At 37.3% G+C, this 24,856-nt stretch overlaps 1 protein-coding gene across 1 annotated transcript in view; it reads left to right on the top strand.

Annotated features, from left to right (window-relative positions):
- LOC135078361 (apoptosis-stimulating of p53 protein 2) overlaps nucleotides 1-24,856 on the top strand; it is a 449,764-nt gene that overhangs the window by 205,941 nt on the left and 218,967 nt on the right. The window contains exon 5 of the mRNA XM_063972958.1: nucleotides 418-476. Coding sequence (XP_063829028.1) covers nucleotides 418-476 — 59 coding nt within the window. The remainder of the gene's footprint in view (nucleotides 1-417; nucleotides 477-24,856) is intronic.

Below are 24,856 nucleotides of genomic sequence, written 5' to 3' on the forward strand. Positions count from 1 at the left end.
TCTGGTTTGGGTGTGTTGTGGTTCGTCGTTCCCGATTTCCATAACACAAATGCCTTAGCTACTTATTTTGGGTTGGAGTAATATATGAGATGTTGTCTAATATTAATTTAAGTATTTATAACATTTTATTTATTTATATTATTTTATTTATTTTTTATTTATTTATATTATTTTATTTACTTTTATTGGTTACTCTGCAATGCCAAACAACATAACATGTAAAAATATCAAATCATTTTAGACAAATATATTTTCAACTTAGACTCGTCATATCTCAGAATTCCCATATCTCACAACATAGCGCTTTAAGTGAATATACCTACAAGTATAAAGCTTTGAAATAAAATACGTTTCATCTTTGTCCGCCGTGGGGCATTTTCTCATATTAAAGTTCCCAATGTCCTTTCTTTGTTACAGAGACGGGGAGCACGGATAAGAGCAATGGTATGAAGGAACCGGGATCACCAGAGGAATTGGTAAGTGATAGATATTTATTTTTAAATTAATTAGAATAAAATGATGACGATGTTTTTCTGAATCTAGAATAGTGTAAACTCACTTGTACAACTACGTCATCGCTGAATAAAACGTATTACGATTAAACGGCCCGCTCTGTGTGAATATTCACAATTCACAAACATTACTAAGAGGTCTCACAATGCGCGTGTGGACGCACAGGGTGACACGTCATGACCCAATCATAGAGCTCTATTCAACGCTGTGCGTTCGATTTGCTGCTTCACTTAAGTAAGCATCGTTTGTGAATACGGGCGTAAAGCTGTTGCCACACTGGTGAGGGGCTTGTAGTCAATACAGTCTTTAAATTGAAAAGAAACTTAAAAAAATAACCTTATAAAATGAAAAGAGACAAAAAAAACATAAATGAAAGCGTGTGAGCATTAGGCTGTGCTGTCAATATAACTGTACGTACTTAAAGACATTAATTGACAGCTGTTTGTTTCGCACAAATTAATAACCAACAAAAGAAAATACCTACGTTTCGTTTCACAAAAAACTTCAGGAAGAATTCATAACGCGTTTCCTTCAGAAGAATGTGAATGTACTTATTATTGCTGGCATCGATAATACGGCGATTACTGACCACAAACGGTATTTGAAATCACGTCCAAAGCTGCAATACGCGCCAGCTGATTCGATCCCTTTGAAGGTATTTGCGGGTTATGCGTGAAACCGCACAACTCACAATAATTTAAAATGCGTTAAAATTGAAGTTCAAGAATGGAAAAAACGTTTTTACTTACTTCTGTCTCAATATGTTTCAAAATACATGGGAGGAATTATATTGAATCTAACGCATTAAAATGCTTTATATTGAAAATGTACAGAGGACGGCATCAAGCAAGATAGATCTGTGATAACTCATGTGTGACTGTGATAATTATAACGCATGCTACTAATCGATTTTGCTACAAAAATGTATTATTTTCACTTTTTTAACTAAAGAAAGAAGAAAGTAGTCTTCGGTGTACAAAAACGAATGAAGTTTGAAAACTTTTTTGCTAATGGTCGCAAAACCTTTTTTTTGTAAAAACTGAGTTATGCCAATTTTAATGCTACCATCTAAAGGTATCAAAAACCGTTTTCTTCATAAGCGACTTGGCAATCCCGGTCAGCCGCCGATCGAGGATTTCATCACACTCGAACGTTCCCTTTTGTCTGCGGGATTATCGAAGGAGCCCCAAAACTAGGCAGTTTAGTTGTAATACCTTTGCTGGTTTGCGTTTTGTAAGATCTTTTGTTAGATTTTTGAAAGTTACGTTTGTATATATATATATGACGACTACACTGAACCGTCCCAGATATGACATTGACAGGAGGGCGCTGCTATCTAATATGCTGGATTATTATCTCCGATTATTGCCACGTTCGGCAACTATAATAATTGTGACATTCACGGGAGGGCGCCACTGTCAATATTGAGTTGTTAGTTTTTGATTTTTGCCACTTGACGTTTCAAAATCGTTGGATTCTAACATTTTTATTTTTTACGAACGTCAAAAAAATTGCCTTTATAAAGAGTCTTCTTATCTTTTGTACCCTAAAGATCACACTTACCAACCCAGACAAGGATCAACACCGTATCCGTACCGTACCGTTTACGTTACGGTGCGGATGAGTGTGCGTTGCAGTACGGAGTTTCATATAAAGAATACTGACCGCCTCAAGTTGATACGGCTACAATCCGTTTCCAGGTTAATAAGTTATTCGTCCTTAACAACGTATCAAGAAAAAAATAACGTACTCTTGAGACAACAGTATGACATCTCCAACTATAAAATAATTGAAGATGTCACCAGTGGCGGCGTAGCATGGGTTGCTATTACCCGGGGCGATCACCCCCCCCCCCCCCCCCCCCGTCATAAGTCCAAAGGCACCTCCTGGTATCCCCCAGGATTTAGGGGACCTACCGATTCGAAGATTGAAAGACAATCGCACCCCCCGTATCATGACATAGACCGCAGATTTGCCATGCAGATGCGCCAGTGAGTACTAATCTGCGCGACTTGTGTCACCCCCTGATGCTTGGCACCCGGGGCGGACCGCCCCCACCGCCCCCCCCTTACGCCGCTACTGGATGTCACACTGTCGTCGCAAGTGGATGATAACTGAAAATGAATGAAAAAAAATGAAAATATTTATTGCCAGAATCAAACAATACAATAACTAAAGGACAGACCTCCACAATGTCCAAAGACCTCTTGTTTTACTACGTCATTTATCCAATAGGCTAGATGACAAAATTTCAATTATTTGTCCGTCAGACAGATAATATAATTAGAAAATATTAGACTCACATTTTTTATTTTTTTCCATAATCGAATAATTACAGTATTATATTGAGTTGAAATGTCGCGTGACGTCACTTTTGAGTAAAAATTCTACTCAAGCGTGACGTACCGCGCCATTTCAACTCGATGTAGCACTGTTATTATTTAATTATGAAAGAAAATAAAAAATATGAGTCTAATATTATATTTAATTATCTGTCTGACGGACTAAATAGAATTTCGATTTCATTACCCAGTCATCATCCCTATTTCCATTGTTTTGTCAACCAATCATCTCCTATTTTGCACTAACGTGCCATTCACAACTTATCAGAAAGCCATCAGCGCAAATCTGCCGGTAGCTAATAATCAAAGGGGGATCTGTCAGGTCAGACGTGACAAACGAGCTGGTCAGACATCAGTCAGGCGCCACGCTGTGGGGCTAATTAGTGAGATCTTTTTATCAGTTATACGAGTAATAATAGAAAGATCATATAAGTGGATAATAGGTAGAAATGTTCTTCTGATTAACTTCGTTGCGGGTCCAATGACAGTTTAACTTTCCCCCAGGACAAACTTGACCTTCACTGGTTGGGTTTTTATTGGCGGTCAAGCTGTAGATCCTGGCTACACAGAACTTGCAGCGGTGAGAAAGAGAGGTGGGAATAGTCCCGTAATAGGTAGAAACTTTTTGATAGTGACAAAGATTTGACAAAGAAAACATCGTTAAGCTGAGCTGCACCACCTTATTTTAACCATGACTATAACCATAACCGGTGTTTTTTGTATGGAGCCTGACAGACTTTTGACGTTTGTTAAAGTTAAAGTTAGATAGTGCAATCCACTCTTAGAGTGAAATTGAACTTGAATGCAAAATCTAAGCAGGTTCGCGAATTGCAAAATAATTATTTTGCATTGATTCAGTATTAGGTAGTTATAGTCGCAAGAATTTTTGTTGCAATACTTATACACTAACTATAAGAAGACAGTGCCATAATGTCAGGCTAAAGTTGCCTTTTCACTGTCTCTTCATTTATACAGAGTGCAATTTAAATCCTTGGCATCCTTTTAAACTAAGACTCTATTCATGATACATCATCATCATCATCATTTCAGCCATAGGACGTCCACTGCTGAACATAGGCCTCCCCTAATGCTTTCCACGTTGATCGATTGGTAGCAGCCTGCATCCAGCGCTTCCCTGTTACCTTTACGATGTCGTCAGTCCACCAGGTGGACGTCCCACGCATTCGCATTCATGATACATTCCCTGAATATGTGTACACAGTGGCATTTTATGTATTTTGCAATAAAAATGTATAGTGCTGTTGTGGATAGAACTATACCTAACAACTGTAGTTAGCCCAGAAAAATATTTTTACATTGAATCCACTTATTTCTTATCGCCTCATCTTTTTTCTCCCAAAATATCCCCGAAATGCCGAATACTTTCGCAAGAACTTTCCCAATCGCGGTGCGTTTGGGTGCAAGTTGGCGTCTCGCCAGTGATCCGAAATACAAACACATTTCTTACCGAAATCACTGTTGTATTTCTGTTTGACATGTTGTGGGTCGGAGAGGATAGTGCGCTTGTTATGCAAACGCTTGGCTTGCAACGCGGTGGCGCCAAGTAAGAGCGCCAAATCGTGACACACGGCGCTTAGTATTTTTCAAAAATTTGATGCAATGCTAACTAGCATCCATCTTTATCATAAAGGTAGCTGGATGCAGGCCGCTACCAACCGCGCGATATGGAAATCATTGGGGGAGGGCTGTTCAGCAGTGGACGTCCTGTGGCTGAAATGATGATGATGATCCATCTTAATATATTCATTACTTAATACTAATGAAATCGGAAATGTTTTTGTTGAGTTATAATAAATAATATTGGGTTACAGAGTATTTATTCAGAAAAAATCTAAGTAAACATTTCCTTCTTAATATTTTCCGGCACGTAAACTACTCGTTCATATTTATTAATCGTTAATTTAGTAGACACGTGATTAATTAAATAAATAACAAAAAAATATAAATACAATTTTCTACGTTCGTTTATAATTACTATTTAATTATACCTACATTTTGTTCTCATTGTTGTTTGTAAATAATTCAAGCAGATATTTTTATACGGATGTACCTACATTTAATTTGGTATTTGGATAGCGTGTGTTTCGGTCATTGATTCCGAATTGAAATAAATATCTTTATCAATTTACACTCAATAATTTTCAATTCAATCAGTAATCTCCAAATGTCAACTAAAACCAGATATCGCTTCGCTAAAGGATTTGCCACACTAAATGCGGTCTGCGATCAGCGATCAGTTCAAAGTAATTATACATTATGCGGATGGAGCGTGCTATGCTGGGAGTTTCCCTGCGTGATCGAATCAAAAATGAGGAGATCCGCAGGAGAACCAAAGTGACTGACATAGCCCGCAGAATCGCTAAAATCAAGTGGCAGTGGGCGGGGCACATAGCTCGTAGAGCTGATGGCCGCTGGGGCAGGAAAACTCTTGAGTGGCGACCACGAGCCGGAAGATGTAGCGTGGGCAGGCCTCCCACTAGGTGGACCGACGATGGTGAACGACTGGTGAAGGTCGCGGGAGGTGCCTGGATACGAGCGGCGCAGGACCGGTCTTTGTGGAAATCCTTGGGGGAGGCCTTTGTCCAGCAGTGGACGTCTTTCAGCTGAAACGAACGATGCGGACTGTATTTTATTTGGCCGCAGACCGCATCTAGTGTGACAAATCCTTAAAACTTTAGTCTCTACTGAACTACTTCAAAGTAATTTTTATAAATCACTTACTTAAGCCTACTTTTAGAGCCGTAAGAGAGACGCATAGAGCCCAATATATCGCAATTGTCCCGCTTTGTTCCCATTTGTACACATTAACGATATTTTACGACTGAAATTAACTTTTATTTCGATGTTTATGGGTTAAGCTGGCCGTTATTTAATCGGGACGTCCCGTTTTAACGCGCGGTGTAACAAGTGGCCCATTTGACACAGTATAGAGGAGGGCAGAGGATGGATGATAAATCAATTTAAATACTGTATCTTATTTCAATGCAATAGATGTGATATTGCAACAACTACACTACTGAATACTGCACAAAGTAATACGTTGCAATTAATCTTCATTTAGCTGTATACTTGCTAAATCAAATACATAATGAACAAAAGTAAAATATGAACAAAATTAGCAACTACAAACATTAATTGGTGAAAACGTTTTTAATTATTAGCTTCAAACAAAGTTTTTGTATTAACAGATCCGTCTAAGTGGAACTTAAATTCCTTAATACAAGAATAATTCTTCTATACTATCACATTTAACATTCGTGTATTGCGAAGGGTTTCCCTTGGGACAGAAAATGTACGAGAAAATAATAAAAACACCCTACCAAATAAAAATAAACCATATTCGTCCACGCTCGCGGTTTTGTCTCGTCGAAACATTCTATAAAACAATTTCCAAAACGTCCATCGGTCCATAAAAGCTCACAAATTCTGAAATGTCAGCTCGCACAGTTCAATATAGTCCAATATAGTGCACGTCACGTTCAGAGCCGGACTGAACAAGTTGGTCGGTTGAACTAAAGGCGCCTGTGTGAAGTTCTGACAGCTATTGAACGACTTAATATGTTTATAGCGCGCGACTAGTCAATATGGTTTGTGTGTGATCTAATAAGAGAGTGAACATGACTATTTGACTGCAAGATTTGTCGGCATTAAAGACTTGACATATACAAACTTTACATATGATTTGTTCAAGTTACTTTGTACCTAAATAGTTTGTAGCGATCTAATGACACAGTGATGTAATATTTAGGTAAACATTTTCTCCTAATTAATCTACCAACCTTATTTGAACGTTGGAATAACCAGTTAATTAAATTCCCAACATTGAATTCGTGTAAATAGGTTAACATTTTTGCCGCCATAAGATCTATCACACATTAGACGTAAAGAGTCCAGTAGCTAACCAATCAAGTGTGACCGTTAGCTAGGGTTTGCTCCCGGGAAATCCCGGTACTCATTTTTCCCGGGAATTCCCGATAATCTAATCCTTTATCTAGTTCCGGTACTGACGATGCAATTCCCGGGACTTTCGGTACTTTCGGGACTTCAATAATTTATTTTTAATAACAATTTTTTGACTAGATGCCATCATCTTTTTACGTACACACTATCAACAAATGAAAAAATATTAATAATGTTCCTAATTCATTACTATCCTTTTAAGACTGATTGTTTTATCTGATTGTACTTAGATACTACTTATTATTTCTTTCAACAGCGTGTTTTTTTATAAACCTAATTTAGTTAATTTATGTTTTGTCCCTAAGAGTAGGCGCACACCGTTGATTTTTCGTCGGCCGATAGTTTAGTCGGGCAGTTGATCAGTATGGGCAAGTATGGGAGTGCGCACACTACGCCGATTCGATTTGGCCGATTCTTCATACAAATTAAAATCGGGCACAACTATCGGCCAACTAAAAATAAACGGTGTGTGCCTACTCTAACTCTTGTCGCTGCCAGTATTTGACATTGATAGAAAGTGAGAAAACATATTTTTACTAAAATAGGTTGATTAAACGATTGTTGCTTTTTATGAATATGGCGGTTATGATTTTTAATAGGCATTTATAACTGGTTTTGCCGTGTTGTGTAACTGTTTGGACTGATTTATTATTAAGGTAACAAACCAATTGAACTGACTGAACAGAAAAAGTTTAATATTTTTGTTAACCTATCTACATTTTTATTAAAATTACGTACAAATTAGGTAATTTGTTTTAATAAATAATAACCATTCACGTGGGTACCGAAATTCCCGAATTTCCCGGTTTTCCCGGTACTGGCTTAGACCTGGTACCGGGAATTCAGTAACATTCCTTAGTACCGGGACTTGCAACCCCTACCGTTAGCGTAGGCGCAGATAACGGTCTCGCAGACCAGCGAGACGCCTACGACAAAAAGTGGTATTGGAACGACTTGAGACTTGCCGTTTGTTAGTTTGTCATTAGCGGTAAGGTGACGGCTGTGATAGAGAACCTACATACATACATACATATTTGCTGTGAGAACCGGTAGTTTCATAGGTTTTTTTTTGACGTAGGGATGTAATTATTAGTATCATGATTATTTGATCACACGTAGTACGAGCAGTCACGTGGCCCGAGTATTACTAGGTACATAGGTACAGTCGCCAAACTCCTGATGCCTTCAGTCAGCATCATATAAAATTAAATTCAAATTAGACGTTTCTGACAGATAATTCCGCCGAAAAGCGACTCGTTTCGCTCCTAAACACGGCAGCGTTGGTTTAGAAATTTAAATATTGCGGTACTAAATGAAATCCTTATGTCACTTTAAACACTCGTATTACTGGTGGCAATTAACGGGCTAGTATATTTGCAAAGTCCACGTACGAGTAAGTTGGTATTTGCCGAGTTAGTGCTGGCCACTGCATTTACATCTAAATCCGTCAATGGCTGCTAACAGGATTGGCGCGCCGTACCGTGACCGCTCGCACCGTAACCGGTACAGATGTTTGGCTTTTAAGGGCTGGCATGTTTTTTTAGAAATACTAGCTGGCAAGGGCTTGCTTCCCGTGGTTCTCGTCATGGTAAGGAGTAGCTATGCGGGAAATTAAATAAACCAATCATGAATCACGTAGCTGAGGAGTCAACGTGCGAGTGTCGTAAAGAACGCTTATGTGATTGTGAAGTTAAACTAGCTCTGTGAAGTTTGAGCTTATTTTGAAAATCAAACAATTTGTCGCTAATGTTACATAAATGGGTCTCATAAGTACACCTAGGTATAGGTAACGAAAGCAGCGAATTTTTGCCTCATAAATCAATTCGCTACTATTCCAGCATAGGCAAATACTTTCCCAAACACACATTACCCTCTCTCAACAAAATTTAATGAACCCCACACCGCTTACAAAACCGTAAACCAATTCCGAAACGTCAAACAATAATCCCCAACCTATGTTTTGGCTAAAATCAAATCCCGGCAGGTGTCAGCCCTGCCGGATTACAGTCCCGCGCGAGTGATTGCCCCGACCGCAGCTCGACCGGACCGCACCTAAAATTTTCAACCGTTCCCGATTTTCGAACCGCCGGTGAACGGGTTAACATGTGTACGTTACAAATAATAAACACGGGGTCGAATATTAAATGCTTTCGCTCGAGAAAGAGTACTTCGGAGGCTGATAACAGTTTTTATTATCTCCTGTGATTATTTGACACTGTAAAATTCATCGTCACCTTTCCATTTTAAGGACTTCTCCTATCATGTAGAATTGTTATAATGATAGTTGTTACAATGGTTAGATTTCACAACCCGCTATGAAATGTTTCAAATGAACATGACATGATCTCCAAATCCTCGTTAACTTTCAGCATCATTATCATTATCAAGTGCTGCAAAATTACCTAAAAAATGCATGCTCTATTATTTCACAAACCTTTGTTTCACTTTACTCTGCATTAAACACGATCAGTGATTTAGATTTAGAGATTTAGTTAGTACATAAAGCAATGCTAACATCTCTATATTTCCCATTAACGAGTGCTAACAAATGACCTACTATCAATGTACGACGGATTTGCCGAAGGCTCGGCGGGTTGCTTACAAGGTGCGCCGACTAATATCGTGGGTACAGCCTAAATAATACGGCAATTAATGAACTACAAATTGTTCCAATTATAACACTAATAACCAAGCCTTAAAACTAGGAGTGGTTCTTTAGTGACTAGATAATGGATAACAAACATCACTTAATATTAAGTACCTAGGTAGGTACATACTATAGTCGACAGCACATCAAACTGAATACTGTGGCATCTTATTTGGTTATAATACGAATGAATTTGCAATAAAAATGTACAGTCTGATGTGCTTTTGTTTGTTTTTAAAAACATACCTACTAACATGGAATGCAATTCACCAAACAATAACATTGATGTGTTCTGCCATCACAAATTGGCAGGAGTTTTTTTTAATGTTTTCTATGATAAATATGATAATATGATTATGTGTTTTGCTGTTGGTGTACCTTTATCAATAAATAAATAAATGTAGTGTGACCGAATGGCTTATGACTGTAATACTAGTGACTGAATTTCTTAAGCTGCTTCTTCTCAGCTCTGGCCCAATTGTCCCGAAGCAGTGGTAGAGTTAATACTGGGAAGTGTAAAATTGTTCCTTAAAAGCCTACTTGCAAAAAATAAAATAAGTTTTATGAGTTTTTGTTATATTATAAACAAGTAGGCACCTACCTACATAATATAGTACCTACCGTCTGCGTTTTGTACGAAGTGAGCTGGCTGTTATCCACCCAACTGTGAAGGGGTATACATTCAAGGGTTAAAACGTTGTCAAGCGGTAATATCAGCCTTTACAGCCGGGTCAAACGCTCGGCGGCAGTTATGTTTAGTGCGTCAGACGAATGTCAACAATTTGCCTGTCCCTTTATACAGTCGCTGACACATCAGAATATACCTACAGTTGTGATAAAAAAATCACATCTATTAGAACTAAGTTTTAGCGTTTAACTGAGTTGGTGTCATAGGTATGAGAGCGGCACGGGAGGGTGTTTTTAAGATGTCAAACGTCAGCGAGACTTCAGATCTCTTTCAGATTTGTATCCTCTCGTTCGTTCGTTCGTTCGTTTCAGCCGAAAGACGTCCACTGCTGGACAAAGGCCTCCCCCAAGGATTTCCACAAAGACCGGTCCTGCGCCGCTTGCATCGTGGAGTGGAGTGAGTGGAGTGCATGGAGCGTGCTATGCTCGGAGTTTCCCTGCGTGATCGAATCAGAAATGAGGAGATCCGTAGGAGAACCAGAGTGACTGACATAGCCCGCAGAATCGCTAAAATCAAGTGGCAGTGGCGGGGCACATAGCTCGAAGAGCTGATGGCCGCTGGGGCAGGAAAGTTCTTGAGTGGCGACCACGAGCTGGAAGACGTAGCGTGGGCAGGCCTCCCACTAGGTGGACCGACGATCTGGTGAAGGTCGCGGGAGGTACCTGGATGCAAACGGCGCAGGACCGGTCTTTGTATCCTCTGTCACGTCATTATGTCAATGTCACCCCTCCCGTGTCTCTCCCATACTTCAGTTACTGACTGATTTAAGCGCTATAACTATACTCCCGGTTAGATGGAAGCGTGCTGGGCCCATAACCTTTTAGATTCTAAAAGCCCATCTAAAATTTAGAATGTATTTTTATTCAATATAATAAAAAAAAACAGAGTAAAAGCAGAATATCAACAGCACAACTCGTTTATTTTTATTCGAAGTGTCAATCGTATTCCAATGTACAAAACACAAGATTATCCGTGGTTAGTAGAAATGAGGTTTCTACCAACAATAAGGCCCGGTTTCCACCAAAGCGGGGAATTAGTGTCGAGCCGTCAATTTTTTCTATAAAATTATGAAATCTGATTGGATATTCAAAACACTTCTTTCTGTTCTGCTCCGCTCTGTTCCGCTCCGCTTCGCCTTGGAAACCGGGCCTAAGATGCTACACTGTTTAGCTTGTGATATCAATCATCAAAATCACTTTAACCCTCCAACATTGAACCAAGGACCCCCAAAACCGGTCAAACATCCGAGACACCGGGGCGTGCATACAATTTGACGGACCTTTTTTGCGATCCTCGGAGGAATCCTCGCGAATGCATGACATGCCTTTTTATACAGTTTGATGAATGGGCAAACCCGAAGGCGGTCACTTGTCTCGTTCAATATACACGATGTTTTTGTCCCAAAGATTGATTGATGACAGCTATTGAATACGACAAGTGAGGTATTTGTCGAATATTTACCTTTCAATTGGTGTTATGAGATATGATGGAACGTCAAGATTAATATTGATATCGTATGTTATTTGTAATTGGTGCGGTTTGGCTACAAAATTGTTTAGTTTTATGTGCTTTTGATCGTGTAGTACTTTGCGCCATAAGACTACACCAAGGTATTTATTTCCAAGGAAATTGAGATTACTGCGAGAGTGAAGGACAGAATTTAAAAGTAATTTCAGGAAAAAAGACGTCACTTTCCAAACAAACGCAGAAAAATATGGTTTTTCATTTTGCTCTCTTCTTAATATTACGAAATATTATGTAGGGAATCACTGAGATAGTTCAACTTCTGTAAAAGTCTATTTGTGTCATATACTTATTACAATTAGGCTACAAACGCACTAGCGGTTAACCGCGGGGGCGGCTAACCGCTTTTTCAGTTAAATATGCAACCGCTTATGATTTTACGTACTTACTAAACCGCCACAAAATTTCATATTAAACGCTAGCCGCCCCCGCGGATAACCTATAGTGCGTTAGAGCGCTTAAAAATAAATATTGCCAAAGGTAAAAAAAACCTATGGAAAATTTAAATATGTGACATTTTATGCATGAAAGAAACGTACTACGAAGTCACAGAGCTAATTTATAAAAGAAATAAGCTAGCTAAGTCAGCTCCACGTAAATAAAAGAGAGTCTTTAATAATCTACTTTTGCTTCTAAATCTAGCTTTACGTCCAGTATTCGGACATTCGCCTTTAGACTAATCTGATTACCAGCATCTGCTTTTACAGATCTAGATGTAGTTTTCTGTTCAAATGGGTTTGAAATACTCGTAGTATTTAACTCAGCATTTCAGCCACTGAAAGATGATGATATTATGTTTGAGAGTTGCTTTTTAGTTTAGGTACTAAATCGTTCACCATATTTGTTAACTAAGAATAATAACCTTTATTTTTCATATCAACCCTTTACTAAAACAAAGATGTTATAAATTGTTAGTATCAAAGCTTCCATATGAATGAATGGATTTTAATTTTCTTTTTAGGGACTTTCGATTTAAGAAAACGGGACCTCTTTGTGTTTTTATGGCTGAAATTAATAGTTACTGAAAAATGCCGCTGATAGATGATAGTTTACGGCCAAAATTGAAAGTTTTTACACAAAAACGACTTTCGGATACAAATAAAAATGTATGAGCGTGTAAGTGCGTGCGAAAGCGGGCATCGCGTGCCCAGACAGAAGCCGATTTTTGGCAGCGAACCTAATATCTAAAACGGGATTTACACGCAACGATTAGCGGAATTGTTGGGTGATCGTTGACCTATTAACTTTTTCCTGTTCCCAGATTTTAGCAGATAGTTTTAGCTTTTTTTTTTAAAGAATATGAGTAACAATAAATGCAGTCAGTTCTACGAATTTGTTAGTAGCTTATTTACGTATTTTTCTTATGAATTCTTAGTCTATTTTCAAATAATACTAATGCTTTGGTTTGGGAAAACGTTAAAAGAATTATTTAATGCCGTAATCAATCAATTTGATTAAATAGGAAGAAATGGTTTTAAAAATAAATAATTACCTGTCCCTTTCTGGATATGGGCAGGTAACTGCCAATGAGAGTAACGCATAGTTAACTGTTATCACAGACACAATATAATTTCAACATCCCAATTAAGTCTGATATTCGTTTCCGACATCTTTAATTTTAAGATAACCGATCTTGCCGTAGGGCTTAATAATATCCAAAAATCGCTACCGTTTAATATGTTTAGTAAGCCCAAAATTATTTCGTAAAAATGCTAACAATCAAAATTACTACAAATTGGTCGAGTCACGCATGCCCTTAGCCTTGCGAAATTTCATTTTATTTATTTTTATTAATAATGTAATCGGCCCATGTAAATCGCAAAGTGCTACCGTCGGGAACTGATGGGCATTCAAATCGGAGCTGATTAACTGGGTCACGCGAGGTAGCCATTTGCCGTCAAGGTTTTTCGACTTCAACAATTTTATTGGGCAACATATTACAGCCTATCTTGACTAAATCGCTATAGGCTTATTGTTTTAAGCATTCGTGGTCATACTTGAATGATTCATTTAATCAGGCTTTCTATCACATACTTTTTTAGCTTTAGCTCCGAATGAAGACAGCACTACGAATTTAGAAGCTACAATCACATTATACGAGTATCCCGAAATTATTATAACATTAAAACTACACCCTTAAAACAAGCTTTGCTTACTTTGGGACCAGATTGTATAGTGTAAAATATCTAAAAATAAACCAGGTTGATTCTACTAGTACCAAGTCAAATACAATCATTTTTCCTGCGGGACTAACCTCAAGTTCTCAAAGAATGAAATCACGTTCCCATACTAAAATGGTCGGTAACCTTTGGAAGTTTGTATCGAAAGGTTATATTTTATGGGTCGGTTGGTCTCATGAGGAAAAGAGTTTCATTTGAATAGAAGAATCAATCCTTTTCGTTTGAGCACCCAACAAAGAATCACCCGCTTTTTATACAGAGTGACTTGTAATGAGTGAATATCCATGTAAAGGAAAGACAGGTCATCTGCAAACAATTTAGTTATTAATATGCCTACGCAAAAGTCTCATTCTGAAGATAAAATATGTTGATTTCAATTTTATTTGGAAAATTCATACGGATACCATATTTTTAAATTGTTTGGAGCACTGCATCTAAATAAGTCAAATAAGTAAATGTACCTCGTATGGTATTAATTTAGTAATTCATATTGTAATCGTATGATTTTCCCGTACAAAATTATTGGTAGCAAATGATCTGTTTAATAACCCCTAACAAGGATGTTTACACATTGCAAGCAAGTCACCCTGTATGTCTAAGTCGAAATCCAGCAAACCAAACGAGAATAAAATTTACAGCGGAACAATTCACGAAGACTCTTACTCATATTAATATCAACCTCAGTCACCCGAAATTGGCATGGACACTGCTATTCGGCTTACGATTAACTTCAAACGTAATATCTTTCAGATTGCTCTATCCAAATTGAAACTCTGCCAAGAGTTGTGATAAGTACTAGGTATACGGTGACGGAGATATCCGGTAGGTACTAGTTCTTTGAATTTGAACGTGAAATATGAATGGCCGTCTTTATTGATTTGAAAAAGTTATATGCGGAAATATTTAGACGTATATTAGCGGAGAAATTGTTAGTGTCATTTTAGTTTAAGATAGGTTTTAAATTGAAAATGGCATCGCGAGGCTGACAATAGTGACTGAGTTTCTTGCGCTACTTCTTTTCAGCACTGGCCCATTTATTGTCCTGAAGCAGTGGCAGGGTTAATACTGGAACGTGTAAAAGTGCTTTTTAAAAGCCTATTCGCGAAAATAAATGAGATTTTTATGTTTTACAAGCGTAGACTAAAATAAATTGCACGATTATCTTCCATGGAAAGTTTACAAACCATCGTACTAAACATTATTGTTGCAAAAATAGCACTTATAAGCACTACATAAGGTACCAAAATCTTTAGCTTGATGTGCCGTCGTCTGTACATATTATTAATTTCATTCATATCAATGAATTGCTGACAAAAAATATAATAATGAATGAGTCGACATTAAACAACAAATGGAAAATAATTTTATGAATGAATATTGTATTCATTGAACATTTATCTATACTACAAACTAATTAACAACCGCCCACGTAACGTATTGAGCTTGCGTGTGTCACATAAGTTCGGCAACTCATTTAACTTGTAATCATCTAATGTATAGTTAATTCATTCTTCGCATCTGTACCTCATTATTCAAGCGAACTTTGAGTCGTCTAACTTGTACGCACTTAAATGTAGGGTAGCCATAAATAAGACTGCTTTTGAGACCATGTTTCATTATGACGGGACTGTGTATTATGACTATACCTTTTATTCTCTGGAATCCCTACAGTTTGACTGTCAATAAACCTAACTAGTGAAGGTCAAGTCTGTCACGAGAGAAAATTGACCTATCATAAGAAAAGTATTTAAAAGTTCATATTTCATCATTAGTCTGTGACAGTCCACTACTGGACATAGGTTTTTTTTAGAACTCCACAACGAGTTGCTATTGTCTAGTTAGTGGTTTACGTTCTTAACCCTAAGTTATCGACTATTTTTGGAGCCCGTGGTTGCTAGTTACGAAACTTTTTCTGTGAGCGATGTACTCAATTATTATACTCAATCGTTTATTGCATAATCACATTAGCACATTCACATTAGGTCTTACAATTTAGCAGTACCTGTTGTCACCTTTAACTGTGCAATTCAAAAAGTTTTCAGTATTTTTTCGGTGTAGGTAAAAGTATTGATTTCATTGAAATTTTGTAAAAAAAATGCAAGTTTGCTGAAAAATTTAGTATTCAATTTTCACCAGTTCAGAATTGTAATAAGTAAAAGAAGATTTCAGAATATCTCGAAAGTTCTAGATTATTGGAGTTACTATTTATATGGCATTAATTTAATGGGAGCAAAATGAACTGAGTTTCTGTTCGTATTATCCAGACTAAACAGATAACTAACGAAATTAATCTCAACGAAGCTTCCTCGAGGGCGGTATTCTGGAACTGATCGACATGGAGAAAAATTCTGATTTTACAAGCTTACTTACGAGTACCTACTACATAATACTTAAGACCGATCCTGCAATTTACAACACATTGCTTAACTGTTTTAGTAAGTAAGCATAACTGAAAGATAAGCTACGTTACTTTTATAAATAGTGTCTGTGTAAGATTAAGAGTAGGCGCATACCGTTGACTTTTCATCGGCCGATAGTTTAGTCGGGCAGTTGATCAGTATGGGCATGTATGGGAGTGCGCACACTACGCCGATTCGATTTGGCCGATACTTCATACAATTTAAAATCGGGCACAACTATCGGCCAACTAAAAATCAACGGTGTGCGCCTACTCTTAATCCTTTTCTAAAAATAAATGATATTACGGGTACTCGTTAGAAATGTTGAGAAGGAATTACATCCGATATAAATAATTTGAATTTGAATTGATTTAACTCGTATTAATTTAGTATTTTTTTATCATAAGTTAGGTTTTGATTTGAATTCCCATTATAAAACAGAGAGATAATATATTTTATTTTAAATAAGAAATAGTTTTAGATAGATCGTCCCCTTATTTTGTATTTTTTGCGAAAAAATAGCTAGAACCCACTTTGAAAACGAACGTACTTTTTACCCACAAAATGTTTGCGAGTCTCGAACGCTTCCATAGTCGGATCCCCGAGTAATTACCACTTACACGTATATGCTCCACGATGGAGGGCTCATTGGCTCTAATCCAGGGGAAAGACGCCATTGATCTGGACTTCCAATCCAGGAGACAGCTTATCGATGGGTTCTCCGATAATGAGACTTGTTTCCAATAAACTGTGAGGAGAAGACCAGAAAAGAAGCCAGGATCTGATGAGGTTTTGCGTTATGTGGATAATTATAGTGATGTAAGGTACTACATAATTTAGTAATGTATATTGCAGGCAGGTTCAGTTGTTCTAATCCAAAACGCGTGGTGATACTTGCCAAAACAGTTCATTTTGGACCTTGAATGAATGCAATATGAATTTATTCATTTCAAAGGTGATTGAGTTTCTTTCACCACTTCTTAACGCCAGCCGATATGTTGTCCCGAAGTGGTATAGGATAAACTTTGTTAGGACGTGTATTATTGCCCTGAAATGGGCCTAGTATAAAAATAAAGAAATTGAATATGATCTGAAAATAAACTTTTACGATAAATATTGAACCTAATTGAGTGTTTCAGAGAAGACTAATCACACGATATACCTACTCTGGTTTGTGATAGAGGTCCTATAGACATTAAATAGTAATAAAGCTTAATGTAATAACTGTAGTATTTTCCTAGCACAACTAGCGAACATTAAACAATCCTACCCCCAGTTTGCGCACGCCTAAAGAGCAGATGTGGCCAAAAGGATTGCGTTTGCGTTCGTCTTTGCAAATATTTGCGGCCAACAGAAAAGCCGTATTACACATGTTCCAGGGGGATTCCCCGGAGATTATGTTTTTAGTGTTATTATTCTGGAAAGTTTAGCTGGAATACATTGGGATGGACATATTGAGCCCGATACGGAGATGGTTTACTGATTTTGAAACCAATTTTCAATACAGATATTTTTATGGGCAAATGAAAGGACGAAAGTCGATTATTTATTTAATGGTGTAGGACTTTGTAGTGTCTTCATTAATACGTGTAAATGAAACGACAATTGCCCAATGGTAACGGCGTCAGACTGGCCGACTCTAGATTCGAGGAACGCTGGTTTTAATCCCGCCGCCACTAGACTATTGTGGTGAATCCACTCGTAACACATGCATATTTAGCTTACCACGAAGGGTTAATGGGACTATTAGTAAATGCAATACAATAGGTACTTGTGTTTTATTGCAAGACGGCAAATTTTTTAATTCAATGCCAATCCTAGTACCAATCGTAACACAAACATATTTAGCTTAGCAGAAGGGGTTGACGGGACTATTAGTAATTTATGCAACACAATGGTACCTGTGTTATATTGCTAAATAGCAAAGTTTTTAAATTAATCGTCTGTCAAGGAACATTTTTCAAGGAAATATTTAAATGTCAATCATACTTCCACAGTCCATTGAACCGGGGCACGTAATGAGTTGCAAATTGATTGGGATCGTTGGATACAAGACCACCAATAAGGAAGTTCCGTCCGCCGCGGAGTGGCACAGTTTCGCAATCCGTCCGCTGGGCGGCGACACTGGGATAAAAGTTGCACTAACTGGGAATTAATGATGGATTGTTAATACGCCTACTGCTATAATTACACCAATAACCTAGCTCTATTAACGGATTAACATAAATAAAGAAGAACGTCATGTAAAAGATTTTTATAATGTCCACTGGTTGCAATTGCTCTCAGTGGAATTTTAGACAGTCTGGGAATACAAACCACTAGGTCAGATGGCCGACGAGAACTGAAGAGGATTATATTAGTATGTAGTAAAGTAACTGAAACAGTAAAGAAACATGTGAAAACTATAATACCTAATTATTTAGAATGTTCTAGAATGTCCTCCTGACCTCTGTTTCATCAGATGTTCGGCCAGGAAGGTGATATTAAAATAAGTTTGTAAAATGCATTAAACGCCATCTAAACATCTGTTCGAGACCAGAAGTAAACAGACGTATCCATGCAGCCGCTGGCACTGGGTCAAATGTACCAAGGTCACTGTATTGACTGTGATGTGACCACGCGTCTGGCTGAAGTTAAGACAAAATTTGAAATTTAAAACATTTTGGGGCCTTATTACAAAACGTTAACACTTATTTAAATTGACATTTAGTATCGAAACAGTTGCAGCAAACACATTGCGCGTTAGTTATAAGTTTTATCGTTCCCGTCTCCTCAAATGAAATACGAACGATCGAATATTTAGCTATCTATGCTTGTGATTGAAAAAAAAAGTAAAAGAAATATCTATGTAGTCTGAAATTAACACATATACATATAGAGCTTTTACAGTCACTATCCCAATTTGATATGTTTTGTAGAGAAAAATTAACTGCATGTACGTACATAGTTATTTAATAAAATATGTCTCATCGAAGGAAGAAGAGATGGCCACAATATTACTAGCTAATAAAATTTATTTAGCGGTTAAACAGCTGACCTATGCTCGGTCTGAAACAATAACATACTCCAGGGTTTTAAGACCGTGAGTCAACTCGCGCCACTTTTAGAAGTTTTACTGCATTGTAGTGCAATGGTTCTGCACAACCGCCAGACTAGGTATACTTTCAATTTTGATTTTAAATAAAAGCAAAATTTATGTCACTGTTCTAGCTATCTAAATATCACTGAAATCACTTTTTTCTAAAAAATCAATTTTTATGAACATATTTTAACCGCACCAGTATTACATTGGGAATTTGGGAAAGCGTGTATTGAAAATCCTTGGTCGTATTTTTCGAAGAACAAAGAGAAAGTTCCAGATCCTACCTGTTCGCAATACGAGTAGTAAATCCCATAAAACAGTTTCAGTGTTTACACAGTGAAATATGTTTTCACTGAAAATGTTTTAGCTCGTAACAACATCAGTTTTATAAACAAACTACTGAACAAAATTATCTAACTAAACATAATTTTGCTGGCACCAAACTATGATCAAATGAGACATGGAACACTAATCCAATGCCTCAAAAATAAATCAAATAAACCATTCATTTTCCGCCTAGAAAAAACGCCCTTCTCGTCTGGAAAGTTGAATGACTGAGTCATAGTCTGTCACACGAAAACTGGGCAAATTTATCTGGATGTTAATAAACCCACTCGCAGCAAATATAGATCAGTCGGGAGTGAGTTGCGCGCGCGCTTAGCCGTCCGCCGATATGAAATTGTCGATGTGTGCGTCACAAAAATAAGTGCTTGTTTATGTGAGTGAAGTGAAGTGGGATTGAAACGCAAATCAAACGTTGAGTGTGGAAATCGTTATGGTTATTAGGTTGGTTATTGTGTGCAAAAGAGTACTAAAGTAGTACTAAATCTTAGAAGTATTTACTGTCTACACTCTTATTATTTATATCTGACAATAAAGTAGAGCCTATAGTCCTGACAGAAAAAAACAAAAACTAAACTAAATTATCGCAAAATTCTCCTACAAGACACTTAGATATCATCTACATAACTTAATTTGCATTCACCGGTAAGATACATTACCTTCTATGAAGTGAAATGTATTTGTATATTGGTATTTGTCTATACAAAGCCTTAGATAGAAACTTGATTGGCATGAAGCTTTGTCCGAACGTGATATTTGTCAAGATCTCATCATCCATTGCACATAGGACAATGGTGACAATGGTGACAATGGCGCCATCGTCAAAGTCAATGCCGGCGTTAGTGCCTTGTAATTTCAATGCTAGCACTGACAGGGATCTGTGTGTGTTTCATTGAAGCTCTGAGTAGGTATACCTGGCTTAATCAACCCTTGAAACTATGTCACCACACTCTGATCCTTGCTTATTTTGTTTGAAAGGCAGGAAATTCGACGGAAACGATTCACTATTTAACAGGTTTGAATATTGAACTCTAAATCTGGGGGTCCAGGGTTTAATTCCCACTTGGAAGACACAAAATAGAAAATAACTTGATGTCTTTATTTGTCGAATTAATTCAACATGTTTGGTTCGATTGAGCTTCGTCAGACTTCTATGAAAGCTTAATGACTTCAACAGTTGCAGTTTTTACGATAGTAGAAAAATGTGTGAAGCTTCCGTGCTGTTTAGTATTTCATGTCTGTGAGAATTGGACACCGATTTAGGCAGGTTATAACAAACATCAACGGGACTAACTGTAACACGATTCCCAAGTTTTGGTGCTCATTGTTATGGTCTAGAATATTAATGTTATTGGTCCTTAAGCAAAACTTATCGACGGCCAATTCAAACACCATTGTTCGACTGGTCGCTATGGAAGTAAACACGTGCAATGAAGCTAATTTTGAACCTGTGTTGTTTAAATTGTTAGAGTTAAATGGCGCCATTTAGTACACTCGATGACATAATCCAGATCTCATTTAGTTTAGAAAATCGAATTGTCTAATCTGTGGGTTTCGAACCCACGACCTTTCGTTTGCCGGGCTAGCAGTTACCAGTCTTATGAATTTAGTAGGTATAAGATGTGATTCTTAACGAAATTTCAAAAAATAAAACAATAACAGCTCGTTAAGTTAATTTTGACAACAGTTATGAACCTAGCCCGTAAAACACATATACTCGCACATAAAGCCTTTGCATTTTCATTACGACGTGTCAAAAATAACATTAAAACCCTACCTCATTACTGAAAATCGTTAATTAAAGAGAATCAAAACTACATTAAAATCACGATAAATACGAATTTTGGTTTCGTTACGGTCGTCAATTAACACGTAAATTTGTCATATTTAATTAAGTCTCGGATATTGTTTTTGCGTGCCGGGCGGATTGCATAATGTTGCCAGCGTAAAATATGGATTGCTGGGCACCAATTAAAGTTGGGACATCGTTAAACGATATCGATCAGTCGATAGTGATGATGTACCAAGTAGGCAATAATAAATTAGCTTGGAAATAAATAAATAAATAAAAATAGATAGGTAATTACTTAGTATATAGTTACGTGTTTATGCTATTTTCATATTTGGGCATAGCATACGTTAAGGAAAGCCTTAGGTGAGGCCTTTGTCCAGCAGTGGACGTCATTTGGCTGAAACGATCGATACATCTAGATACGTTATACTTAGAGTAGTTTATCCGCTGTCACACAATCTTTGTTTATGGAATCGCATGCTAAAAATAATCATGATCAAGATATTCTTTTGCCCGTTTTCACCATCAATCCCTATTTTTTAAGTGACCGCTATGGTAACACATGACAGGAATTTTGTTTTCATATATGGGTCACTTAAAAATTAGGGATTGATGGTGAAAACGGACATGTAACCAATAAAGACTCTTCTGCAAGATATCGATGAGTTAATAATTTACTCACAACATTGCAGCACTAGTGCCAATAATTACTGTTAAGTACCTGTTATCTGTAAATGTGATGCATTATATCACGTAATTAAAACTCATTAATCGACATATTTCATATTTTAATTAACACCCATTGATTACTTCCGAGTGGAGTACAATCGCTTTGCCCATCAGGGCTGTTCGAAGTACTAGTTTGATTTAGTACATACGACTATTTCATTTTATCTGTTTCGTAGAGCCGTAGAACATCATTTTATTTTTGTGGCGTCTTAATATGTAAGTAAATGAATGATTATTAATAAGTAGCTTTTTCCCGTCGCTTCGCCCGTGTTAATTTCGGTGTGCTATGGCCTATGTCACTCAGAGATATAATATAGCAAACTAATGGTAAATCAAAACCAGTCCAGTAGTTTTTAACTTAATTCGTTACAAACATCCAAAATCCACTACTTACATAACATTTTTTTTTAAATTACCTATTTGGATTGGCCCGGGATCGTATCAGGTTTGACTAAGTATGAACCGGCTACGTAGCCTACTACGTACCCCTCCCGATAAGAGGACTGACGATCTGGTGATAGTCGAGGAAAGCTCTTGGATGCAGTCAATGCAGGCCCGGTCGTCGGGGAAATCCTCCAGCCGTGGACGTCATTTTGCTGAAACAAACAAACAGCTACGTTGGACAACACTGAGGGTATAATTATAAAATTTACAGGAGGCGTCAATACTGGGTTATTAGTTCCAATTTTTGCCACTTGACATTTCAGATTCGCTTGACTATATTAGGTTTGGACAGCCCTGGCCTAGACCAAGGATAAGCAAGTCCATCGACCCCGTCTGGCAGTTTTGTTCTATGACATTTACGTTTTGGGCTGACACGCGCGCGCGCAGACGCGACGATTTATTTGCGCCGCGACAAATTCGCGCCAAGCGGACTAATTGTGTAACAAGGATGTGGTTGTGTTTAAAAGGAAGAGTGTGTCCTGATTTTTTTTTTTTTCTTTAGTTTTGTATTTGCATAACAGATGACAGCGCATTATGCTTTATTGTTTAAATGAACAAACATTTTGTATTCATTGAACACTCAATAATTTATTGCAATTCATAAGATATTACAAATTATAATTTGGTCATTCGTGGTGTTAATTGGTGACATTTCTTTTACCCATCATCTCTCTTTGCTCTATCACTAAAACACTTGAAATCGCTGATGGGACAATATGCTTGTACTGTACATACTTTTTTTTAAAGATTTTGATCCTATACAAAAAGTAATTGCATTGTATCACTAGGATACTGGTAGGCTGGTAGGTACTGTTTTGACTTGAAAATCCAAAACTAAACTCAATCCTTATTAGCCAAATTATTCGAAATCTTCCAACAATGCAATGGAAGAGGTACTCCGGAATCTAGTTAATTAGGGAAGCGAACCTGGACCCTCATCACGCCCTCTCAACACCTGTCCGCCAGGAAACATCAACCTGGATTTGTTTAAAAATAAAAACGAACCAACATCATGTCATGTCATGTCACGGTGACATGTCGGGCTGATATTTCCCAGTGAAAATAAAATTAATTTTCGAGAAGTTTTTTTCGTAATTGAAATGTATTTTGGAACGAAGTTGTGTCGTAACTCGAACTGTTCGTTTTTTGGTCAGATTGTTTTGATGTTTCAAAATAATTGCTTGCGTTTTCGCGGACATTGAAATGTTTGTTTAAATTCAGATTCCAGTTTCTGGAATGATTTTTAGATACTCCGGGAATATAAAAAATTTAGGAAAATTGATTTTAAAATTATGTTATGTTTGTTTATAAATGAATCGTGAACCACTACATATTTATTACGACTTGAACGTATACCTACACAATGACCAACTATAGTTTGTCTGTTAATCATTCTGTGAATATACAGGCACTGTTGCTACCAAATAATTATAATAAATAAAACTACAAACAATAATGCAGTGTTAAAAACACCACTAAAATAAAGTGCAAACAACACACAACTGTTTAGACAGGCAAATGTAATCCGATCCAGTGAACGCCCCTAACAGTCTGTCAACATATCTACGATCATTTAAAACTATAGTGAACTAAAAAATGGAGTGCGGTCGCCTCGACAGCGGGCTACGGTGGTCCGCCCGTACTAACAGCGACAATTATTTGATAACTTATCCAAGTGACGAAGAAACAAGTAAAGTGGACGAAGTTCCGAGCAGTTGTTACGAGAACCCCATCTTTGTGCCGAAAGTTCTGGAATCTGATCTAATGAAGAGTGAGACGGCAAACTTTGAAGATGAAACTGTGGTTTACCTATCCACTAGCAAAGCGGCCAAGTTGGAAAGAGCTTTGAGGAATGCCGGCTATAAAAAGGTAAGACCCTCTTTAATTTAGCACCCTTAAATTGCTCATCGAATTACTTAATTTAAAATGTTCCAAGCTACAAAAACAAAGCAGGTTTTCATCGTAGTTGGGCGAAGAGAAAGGAGTTTTTTTTGTTGTTAAGAATTCGCTTCGAACAGCATTCTAGCTTTTTCAGTCTTCATTCAGTAAATATCTTTGTGCTCGTTATGTTACCCTTTTCGATAGAAAGGTGTTCTTTAACTTAAAATGCCTAAATTATTTTTACTCGTTTTGTTTTGGATCATCTTTTAACAAATTGGTGTAAGTAAACGTTTATTTGAAAATTTTCGAGTT

This window comes from Ostrinia nubilalis, chromosome 14, assembly GCF_963855985.1.
Source record: "Ostrinia nubilalis chromosome 14, ilOstNubi1.1, whole genome shotgun sequence".
Lineage (NCBI taxonomy): Eukaryota > Metazoa > Arthropoda > Insecta > Lepidoptera > Crambidae > Ostrinia > Ostrinia nubilalis.